Here is an 11,069-nt window from a genome sequence, read left to right as displayed (position 1 = left end):
TTGAAGAGAACCATTGCCTTCCGAGCGCTACCCTTCACACAATGTGCTTTTATTAGAGTAGTATAGGCAACTTTTGACAATCTTACATTTTAGTCTTTGACAGAAGAAAAGAGTTTATTAGCATCCTTTAGGTCTCCATAAACACATAAACCATTAACAAAAATATTATTAGTCTGAAGATTATGTGGTAACATCATGTTATGTAACTTGAACGCTTGTTCCAGATATTGAGCTTTACAGAAATACTTAGTGAGAGCCAGTGGCGGACACAGACATTTGGAGTTAGTGGGGCACAATCAAATATATTAAAAAGCTACAAAAAAATTATGTATTCTAGAAAAACAAATACATATGATCACTATCATAGATTCAGAGATCTCATACATATGATAAATAATAATTCCCAAAGCATTTGAAATAATCTCACATATACGATGAATAACAATTTTTAAAGAATTTTCAAATTAAATATCACAAATAATTTCAACTCACTCTCTCAATTCTTCGATTATTGTTGGAACTCTATTCTAAAAAAAAAGCCCAACTATCATTATTGTCCAATTCTAATTTTTGATCCTTATGAAAAATAAAAAATAAAAAATAAATAAAAAAATCTGACTTGAAGCTGGTGGTTCAAGTGACCCACTAGGACTTTGAGTAGGTCCGCCACAGGTGAGAGCGTAGTAAGAAGTTTGATATGGAGATAGACCCATGGCTAGATTCTTTCAGCTTCCCTTGCCTGCATAGCCCTTTCATAACTACGGCGTAGGTTACTCGATTTGCCTGTACAGAACTTGCCTCCATTTCGTCAAACAACTCAAATTTGCGTTCTAAATTTTCCTCTTCACAAAATGTCATGAAGGTAGTACGAGTAAAAATAGTGGGTTCCAAACCCTGTATCTTGATGATATTTAACCTGTTCCTAGCATCAGCTAATTTTCTGGTTATGCAAAACGCATATATTATGGAATTGAATGTGACTGTTATAGGATTAACTCCTTTCAACAATGATATTTTATATAACTGTGTTGCCTTTGTTGTTGATATTTGTGGGGGAAATGGTTGTTTGTCAATATTCAAAATAATGATTAAGTTTATTTCGTATGAGCGTATTAGAAAATAGATACAAAAAGAAAGAAGAAGGACGAAAGAAAGAAAGAAAGATAGTAGGAAAATTAATTCGAAGCAAGTGAGACCAAATTATCACGCAACAGTGCTGACGAATCATGGCACTTGTCTCTCAAAACAACTTGTGATAGAAACACTTCAAACCATCAACAACAGCGAACTCGAATTAAATTCTTCCCTCTACAAGAAATGATTTTTGGAGAGTTTTTGATATAATATTCAATCCAAATGATATGGGATGCATAATGGACATCCAAAAAAATCCTATTTATAGAAGATGAGAGGTTGTAAGTGAAGTGAAACATTCCAAAATCCGCAACATGACTAAGAGAGGCATCCCTTTCTGTCCGTGGCCTCTCACTCGAGCATCAGTGTCGTTTTTTCAATAGAAACTTTTCGCCTACCTGTTGCTTGAGCACTAGGCAAGTGATGGAGTTAGACAAATTTTTCCAGTTAGTTTTTCCTCTCTTCTTTTCAACTTTGAATCATAGTTTTTCATTAATCTAGAATTAATTTTGAGATTTCAAATATACCACGACGATCTACTCGACGAGTAGAACAAGTTATTCTATTTACATTTATAAATTGACTATTGGATCAAGTTCGAATATTAGTTGAAAATAACTCAGTCATTTTTTGTATTTTATACTTAACCAAAATTTTCAATCGTTAAACCAAATTCCAACGGCCTCTCCAATATTACCAACTTTAGCATATTTATTAATCGGAATACTGTACCAAGACAATATCGTCCACCAAGTTACTATTTGTCACTTTATCAAAATAACCTCTTGGCTCTGATATTGTCCCTTTCTCGCATGTCCTTATAGAATAGATCTATATAGAACATAGTATATGGTGATTCTCTTCAGGCACACGTCCTTATAAAGCTGGACAACCTTTTGTGCTTCTCTCAACTTGCAAAGACCGTGAAAGATGACGGAATACATTAAGTGTTCTGGTTGTAAACCAGTATTTTTCCAAACTCTCATAAATTGTGCCACCAAAAACTGATCAAAATTGGTGAAAAAAACTTGCGCAAATGGAATGGTATCCTACCTCATCGCGACTATTTCCAAAAAATACTCATTTTTCTTACAATGGGGTCTATATTTGCGCACCTGCTGCCTTTTAAAAACAGCGGCAGCAGCCTGCTACCTTTTATTAGGCAGTCTTTTTTTTTTTTTTTTTTTGAGCCGCCCTGCAATTCACATGGGTCAGCGCGGGCTCAACCCGACACCCCAAGATGAGACTTGGCCCAAACCTGAGCTCGATGGAACTTGACTCGGGCTTTTCCTGATCGAGCCACAGCGGCCCGAGCTGACAAGCTAATTTGCTATCCATAATTATAACTAGGCAAATTAAATAAGGGTGTATTAGTAAACGAACAAAATAAAATATTCTCAATAAAGAAACAAGACTACATAATTGGGACAAAAAAATAAGAAATGTTAGCCTATATAAATAAGACGGAGGGATTAATTAATTTGCACTTTTCATCCTTTACTTTGTAAAATATAAAAAATTTACACTTAGCCTTGTTTTTAGCATAACTCATTTGGAACCTTTCAATCTCATCCTTTTGACTATTAAATGACGAATTTTTCCTACTCTTTAAATAAACAAAAATACAAGAAAATCATAAAATAATAATAATAATATATAAAAAAAAAAAAAAAAAAAAAACAAAAAAAAAAAAAAAAAAAAAAAAATAAAAAAAAAAAAAAAAAAAAAAAAACCCAAGGTTGGGCACAACCCTAGATAGTGAAATTTATGTTTTTATAATAAATATTTCTTGTTCCTTTTGTTACAACCCCAGTTATAGAAAATATTAATAACATATAGCCTCTGTTTAGTTTTGTCAAAAATCATATTTTTAATCAAATTTGATAAAAGTTAATAAAATGTATTATTGAAAAGTTAATAAAAATCGTGAATCTCATAAAATGTGATTAAAAATAACTTTGAAAAAACGAGTTTTAACAAAATGGGGATCAAACAGGACATAATATTCCCCCATTAATTATTAGATTACTAGTTTGAGCATGAAGAAAGATCAAATTTGATAGATGATATATCTTTGTCTTTGCAGGCAATAGGTTTGCCTCATTCCTCTTGGGAGTGCGACTTAAGTTTAATTTTGGCCCATTAACAATTGCATTGAGATCAACACTTCAACTAAAAATTTTTATCATTAATATGCATATTTGTAGTGATTTTAATAGCAAAACCACAGCAGCCCTTCTTTATTAAAAGCCTTAAAATGATCCACATGAATAAGTTTTGAGATGATTAATTCAGTAATTTTATGTCAAGATAAATAAGATAAAAAGTATCGTATATGTTTTTCATCGTGTACAAATTTAATTAATTATAATCTTAGGAAAGTTATTTATATTAGTATTTCAAGTATTGGTTCATGCACGGATTTGGCACAAATAGTTTACAGCTGATATCATGTAAATGGAAAATTGTGGAGAGTTAGCTAAATGCTTGAAAATGGGACAGTTTGGCCCTATTGGGTTGCAAAATTGTGTGTGTAACGACCTAACACTTAAGAGATGAGGCAACAAATCAGTGTTTTGGCCCTTCATAGCTTGTACTTGGTATCTTTTTCATTGTTGAGGAGTAAAAATGTTGGAAAAGGTTGCTGTAAATTTGTCTTCTGTCTCTACGTCTTGCATTTCTCTATACTTAAAATCAAATTTCATGGATTTTCAATGTGTTATTACAAATTGTTTCCCGGGGTGCCAAATGAAAGAATTGATTGACTGAAACATGAAATCTTGATATCATTACATGTTGTGATAGAGAGTTCTTCTACATCACTTGTGACATTTGGTATATTATTTACTAAGAATTTGTAATACTTCGTGCTTATTTGGTAGGGATTTTGATAATTGATTTTTTTACCATTAGAAATAAAGTGAGTCCTGCCTATGAAAGAAAAATTCAAAAATAACGATTGAAATAATAAAATAACAGTTAAAAAATTGAATTTAATTGGCTTAAAATCTGTTCCAAACAAGCACTTATTATTATTTTATATCTCCATTTAGAGAGTGTAAAGAAATAAAATAGGAAGAAAAAGAATGTATTGAGCATTTTTATGATTTTGGAAGTCTCAATTTTAAAAAACTCATAATGGAGGTGAAGACTTTTTGTGATGAACCTATTATCTGCATTTATTTTAAATTAGATACATGTTTGTATCACGTTGAAATTAACCTATTATGCTAAACGCATCAGCCTATAGTAGGAGGATAATATTTTTAAATCTAGAAATCAAGAAATTCCACCATTCCTATTCATGAGAGCTTGATTTACTAATGCTGGGTGGTTGCACTTGTGACATGCATATTGTTATCAAATTAGTTCATTGATTACTTGAAATTATTTGTGGATTTTTTAATATTGTTTTAGGGTTTAGTAAGGCAATCATTTGTGAATCTCACATTGTAAACAATTCATTAAATTTCTTAATCATTTGTACTAATATTTAAAACTACTACTCTCAGTAATCAATTGGATTTGTTATCCAAACCAGTTGTTATTCTTTATATTTTCTGTTTTTCAATATCCAATCAAATTACCACATATAAGTTTGACATTACTATTTAAACAATGAGTTCAGTTTATCATCCACTATTTTTTTCTGCGACTTAATATTTTAAATGAGGTGGTTGTGAAAAAAAAAAAATCACGACACACAAAAGCTCTTGCTTCAAATATTGTCGCTATCTATTACATAGAATGCTTGATAATTATGCTTTTAGTGTAGAAATAAATCCAAAATGTACTTGAGAAGGCGTATTGACTCAAACATCTTAAACTTTAAACGAGATGATTCCACGTAATATGCTCCTTATGTCATACTTTTTCTAAAGTTTCTCTTAATAATACATTTACGTTCACAGTGGATTTTTCATTCATTAAAAATTTAATACGCACGTACTATAATATCACGTTGAATCAACTCGTTTAAAATCTTAATCTTTAATTATTTAAATTTCAGTGCCACCATAAGAGCTTATTTTTTCTCTTTTCAAAAGTTCAATAATATTTGAAATTCAAGTGTCTTTTTCAAGAAAATGGTTTACAAACCCCACTAAGCTTTTAATCTATTGCTTGAAAACTAAGTACCAATAAAATATATTATGAAAACCAAACATTCATTTCGTTCTACCAACCTTTTGAGGAATGACCATCTCACATTTGAAACCCCACCTTATAAATATAAAAAAAGCACTTCATCATCTGTCCAAATTTAAGTTATAGAGCTATAGATTTTGTTTCTTCTCCGGCATGTCTAAGCAATATGCCAAAAGACATGTTTTGGAAAAGTACAAAAATAATTCTAGAGAAAAAGAAAAGCCAAACTACAATATTTTGTCGAAAAACTTGAAGAAAATTTATCCCATTGGGCTGCCTAGAACTTGCTTACCTCTTTCTTTATCTTCGTTATCATTATCTTTATCACAGAATTCAACTGATTCTTCCTTGACAGATGTTTCCGTCCCGCTTGATGAGAAAATCTCATTAGCCATCCGCCTGATCGCCCCGTCTGAAAAGAAGGAAGTTCCAGTTGTCAAAGTTGTCCAGCAGCCTCGTGCGGATCCTGGTGATCATGAAGGTTTGAGGAGGTGCAACTGGATTACAAAAAGTAGTGGTAAGCTTTAGCACCATTCAGAATTCATATTATAAGGGTGGTTCTTCGGACTTAATAGGACTAAACAGGACTAGGAAAGCGAATATGTGATAGAATTCATCACTTGTTCTATGGAGTCATAATAAAAAATTGTTTCTAGTTTAAGAAAATTATTTATGTAACAATTAATTCATTTAAATAAATCCACAGATAAAGTCTATGTACAATTTCATGATGAATGCTGGGGAGTTCCAGTTTACGATGACAAGTAAGTCCCTTAATTCAAATATTTCTAGTTCATTTGATCATTGACATAATTGCTCAATCAAGAAACTTTATCAAACAGTGAGTTATTTGAGCTTCTTGCATTATCTGGGATGCTTATGGATTTCAATTGGACTGAAATCTTAAAAAGAAGACAACTTCTAAGGTTAGATTTTCTACAATATGCTTTCATATCTGTTAACTTCGACGTCAACAAAATCTACTTATTTTACAAAAATAATTGCTTAATCTAAGATAATGACACAGAGAAGCTTTTGCTGGTTTTGATCCCAACCAAGTGGCTAAAATGGAAGAGAAAGAGATCATGGACATGACCTCCAACAAAGAACTTAATTTAACAGAAAGCAGAGTTAGGTGCATAGTAGACAATGCAAAATGCATAACAAAGGCAAGTTGTTTTATTATTTATTTATTATTATTATTTTTTTGTGGGCGTTTATATATACAAAATCTTGCACCTAATCATCCTGGTTGTACAACTGATAATTTTATGGGTCGTGTTGAATTTATTTCGAGTCTAAATGGATTCGTAGATTGCTATGCTAACTGTACTAGATTTTCGTCTTCCAAATGCAGATTGTAAGGGAATATGGATCATTCAGTAGTTACGTTTGGGAATATGTAAATTACAAACCAATGATCAACAAATTTAAATATCCAAGAAATGTTCCATTGAGGAATCCAAAAGCAGAGGCAATTAGCAAGGACTTATTGCGAAGAGGATTCAGATTTGTGGGACCTGTGATTGTGTACTCATTCATGCAAGCAACAGGGATGACAATTGATCATCTTGTTGATTGTTTCAGACATAGAGAATGTGTAAATCTTGCAGAAAGGCCTTGGAGACATGTTTGAAAGCTCTAAATTATGCATCATAATTATATAATTTTTATTGTTATTTATATAAGCTGTGGAATGTGATTCTTGTAGATTGACGAACCTTGTTTGTTAATTTATAATAAAGTATTGAAGATTTTTTGATATGTTGTGGATGACTTGTCCTGTTTGTTTATCGGAACATACTTCTTGATGTCGGTGTGGTCTTATTCGTGTTATATTATATCAGTTGGTTGGGAGGGATAGGTGTTTAACAGTGAGTTGTAGTTATAGCAAATGTATGGTATGTATTACTATCTACTTCTTAAGTGTACGAAGGTGACACCATAATTTATGTAGACAAAGAAATCCTTACATGAAGGATGGTACCGTCAAAGGAAAAGCACATTTTTCTTAGTTACTCAAATCATAGATTTGGAGCCATCATGTCCCGAGATCCCCTAGATAACATATTATGTTAGAAATAAGAATAAAATGTATTTTTTTTTTTTTTGGCCGTGTGTATGTGTGTTGCACTACTAAAAGATTAAAAACAACTAAAATTCTGACATAACGAAAGCAAGCAACATCAAGTACAAAATCATAACAATCATTGATAATACCCTATATGAGTTGGTTTCAGAGCTAAGGTCAGATTCACGTCAATGTTAGAGCATTCTCACAGAGTGGGTGGATAATACAGGAACACGCTTAAAACAGGTTCGGCTCAGAGAGTGGCATTGAGGTGGATATTTTAGCTTGATTCTGGGTAAAATCTAGACTGTGTGTGCGTGAAAGTATGGATTGGATGGCAGTTGTTTCTAATATATATATATATATAATCATTTCGCAAATGATTGTCCCTTCAGGAAAATCGAACATGGATCAACAATTTTGCACATGGAGAAGAATGATTTATACACTATTCCTGCTAACAATAAAGTTAGAGATCAAAATTTGCACCACAAAAATACATATAATGGTCATATCTAAGAAGCATCAAAATAAAAATTTTAGTGTAAATAAATTTAAGATCACAACATCATTTTCCATCTTCGCCTTCTAAATTTATGTTTTTAGTATTTGCAAATTAACATAAAATGTTTGGAAACTAGCTAGATTTGATGTCTTTGTTATGTTTGATACGTATACAACACTAAGAAATCGTTGTAGGATAATTTATTGCTTCAAATCACCAGATCTTTCATCTTAAATCATCAAGAAATACATAAATATGGTCGAAGCATACCCGAATCAGACATGGTTAATGCAATAATGAATTTTGCGATTTTTGTCTTCTAAATCTACACGCAGTTTTCTTTTGCTCTCTGTGATGGGATGTAAAAGAGAATGAATAATATGTACGTGTGATTTGGGAACCATAACCGTATTTATATAGCGATGCCCTTTGACCTAATTTGGCCCATCATAGAATTAGGATTTGGGCCCGGTCTCTACATATATAGAACCCACACTTTAATTGGATACATTAAAACCCAAAATCAAATTCTTATTAGATCACTTTTAACTGAGCTTAACCAAATTTGATAACCTTTAATTTAACACACAATCATTCACACATATAAGCCCATCGATTGTTTAAAAATCCTTACAATCTCCCGTTTGGGCTATATGTGTCACCTTATAATCGTGCATTAAATATAACCTTATGAGTAATCGGAATTTTGCTATCATTATTGAATGCATCCTATATCGTGCAATAAGCCTATATCGTTGGTTTCGTGCAATAAGTCTATATCGTTGCTGGCAAGCAATATGTCATCGACATATAAAACTAGAAAAATATACTTGCTCCCACTGAACTTGTGGTATATACAATCATCGACCAAATTCATCTCAACACCAAATGAAATGATCACTTGATGAAACTAGTAATACCATTGACGAGATGCTTGTTTGAGTCCATAGATAAATTTCTTTAGTTTACAAATCATTTGCTTTACATCATCCGGTACAAAGTTTTCTGGTTGTACCATATAAATTGTTTCATCAATGTCACCATTGAAAAACGCTGTCTTAACATCCATCTGATGTAACTCAAGATTGAAATGTGCTACCAATGCTATTATAGTCCTAAAAGAGTCTTTCGAAGAAATCGGAGAGAAAGTCTCTTTATAATCGATGCCTTCTTCTGTGTAAAGCACTTTGCGATAAGATAAGCCTTATACCTCTCTACATCACCCTTCAAACATCTCTTGGTCTTAAATATCCATTTGCAACCAATGAGTTTCACACCTTCAGGTAATGGAGGAATTTCAACATATTCCTCTTCAAAGACAAAGCATGTAATCCTTTCTACCGCAAACTCAACATCCTCAAAGAATCGAGCATTTTCTGTCTCGAAAATTGTCTTAGTTGTGGAATCATAAAACTTGTAACTCCTGGACCTTTCAGAATATCCAATAAAATAGCAACCGATGGTCCTTGTATCCAGTTTTTTTTTTCATTTGACTTATAGGACCTTGCCTCAACTGGACACCTCAAATGTGTATATGTTTCAAGCTAGGCTTCTTGCCCATCCAAAGCTCATATGGGGTTTTATCAGTGGCCTTAGTTGAAACTCTATTGAGTATATAAGCTGCGTTCTTTAATACTTCACCCCAGAGAGATTCTGGTAAGGTAGAATGACTAATCATACTCCTTACCATGTCCTTGAGTGTTCTGTTTCATCTCTCAGCAATATCATTCATAGTGGACGAACCCGGTATAATGTACTATGAGAAGATACCGCATTCTTCTAGGAATTTAGCAAATGGTCCTGGACATTATTCGCCTGAACCGTCATATCTGCCATAGTATTCACCCCCACGATCAGATCTGACGCTTTTAATCCTTTTGTCGAGTTGGTTCTCAACTTCGGCTTTATATTTTTTGAACACATCCAAGGACTGTGATTTTTCATGAATGAGATATATGTAGCTATATTTTGAAAAGTCGTCTATGAACGTTATAAAATATTGTTGACCATTCCAAGAATCCGTAGGGAATGATCCACAAATATCCGTATGTATAAGTTCTAAGACGTCCAAAGTCCTATTGGCTTGAAATCTCCTTTTATTGGTTTGTTTTCCCTTTATACAGTTGACACACGGATCATAATCAGTGAAGTCAAGAGGGTCGAGAATCCCGTCAAACACAAGTCTCTCAATTCTCTTTTTGGAGATGTGACCTAATCTCTTGTGCCACAACGAGACAGAATTCTTGTCGGTTAATTTTCACTTTACACTTCGAGTACTCACATGCAAGGATTCATTTTAAAAAGTAATTGTATCAATTGAATAAAAATTTTCGTAACCCGATAAAGAATCGGAACCAACCAATTTTGAATCATGAAACAAACTAAATTTTCCATTTCTAAATGAACAAGTATAACCAAATTTGTTTAAAACGGAAATAGAAATCAAATCCTTTCTAAAAGACAGTACAATAAATGCCTCAACAAGATCCAAATAAAATACAATCTTTAACAATAATCTAAATTTTCCTATTGCCTCTACTTCCACCTTCTTGCCGTCGCTAGATAGATATATCTTTCAACATCACTTGGTTTTTGCCAACTCAGGCAACCCTGCATAGACATATTGGTATGAGTTGTTGCACCAGAATCTATCCACCATGTATGTCTACGTACCGAAGTTAGATTAACCTCAGAACAAACCAAATGAAGAAGAATACATTTCTTTACACGCCATGCGTGGTAATTGGTGTAATTCTTCTTCTTATGACCTGTAACTCCACAGAAGAAACAACCACTTTCAGTTGGTTCCTTATGCTGCTTCTTTTACGGTGCTGTACCCACAACTTTCTTATTAATCTTCATTTTCTTGTTCCTTTTGTCCTTAGAGATGGTGGCTAAACGAGCACTTTCTATCTTCTTATGCTTCAATCTTTCCTTTTGCTGGACACAGTGTGAGATGATCTCATTAAGGGACCATGAGTCATTTTGACAGTTGTAGCTCACCTTGAATTGACTGAAATGTGCCGAAAGGGATATCAGAACTAAGTGCACTAACAAGTTTTCGGATAAATCCAACTTGAGTGCCTTTAGTTTTGAAGAAATGTGAGACATTTCCATAATATATTCCCGAATGTTTCGTTTCCCTTTATACCTCATCGAGACAAAGTTTGTCAAAAGTGTACTTGTTTCAACCTTTTCATTCTTAGCAAACCT

At 32.9% G+C, this 11,069-nt stretch overlaps 1 protein-coding gene across 1 annotated transcript; it reads left to right on the top strand.

The window, feature by feature from the left end:
- The first annotated feature begins 5,368 nt into the window (after nt 1-5,368).
- On the top strand, nt 5,369-7,044 carry LOC111398935 (DNA-3-methyladenine glycosylase-like). The gene is made up of 5 exons (XM_023026103.1): nt 5,369-5,797; nt 5,987-6,044; nt 6,123-6,206; nt 6,308-6,449; nt 6,638-7,044. Exons 1-5 carry the CDS (start codon nt 5,434-5,436, stop codon nt 6,914-6,916), a joined length of 927 nt encoding a protein of 308 aa, XP_022881871.1. The 5' UTR covers nt 5,369-5,433; the 3' UTR covers nt 6,917-7,044.
- The last annotated feature ends 4,025 nt before the right edge of the window (nt 7,045-11,069 follow it).

The sequence above is a fragment of the Olea europaea genome, chromosome 8 (assembly GCF_002742605.1).
Source record: "Olea europaea var. sylvestris chromosome 8, O_europaea_v1, whole genome shotgun sequence".
Classification (NCBI taxonomy): Eukaryota; Viridiplantae; Streptophyta; class Magnoliopsida; order Lamiales; family Oleaceae; genus Olea; species Olea europaea.
Note: the sequence above shows the minus strand (reverse complement) of the source record. Positions and strands in the feature narration are given on the sequence as shown.

What these genes read in the sequence shown, in the direction of transcription:
- LOC111398935 (XM_023026103.1), top strand. Translation starts at nt 5,434, where the DNA reads ATGTCTAAGCAATATGCCAAAAGACATGTTTTGGAAAAGTACAAAAAT. An exon ending in GTTCCAGTTTACGATGACAA is followed by an intron (nt 6,045 to 6,122) that starts GTAAGTCCCTTA and finishes TTTATCAAACAG; the next exon opens with TGAGTTATTTGAGCTTCTTG. An exon ending in ATGCAAAATGCATAACAAAG is followed by an intron (nt 6,450 to 6,637) that starts GCAAGTTGTTTT and finishes TTCCAAATGCAG; the next exon opens with ATTGTAAGGGAATATGGATC.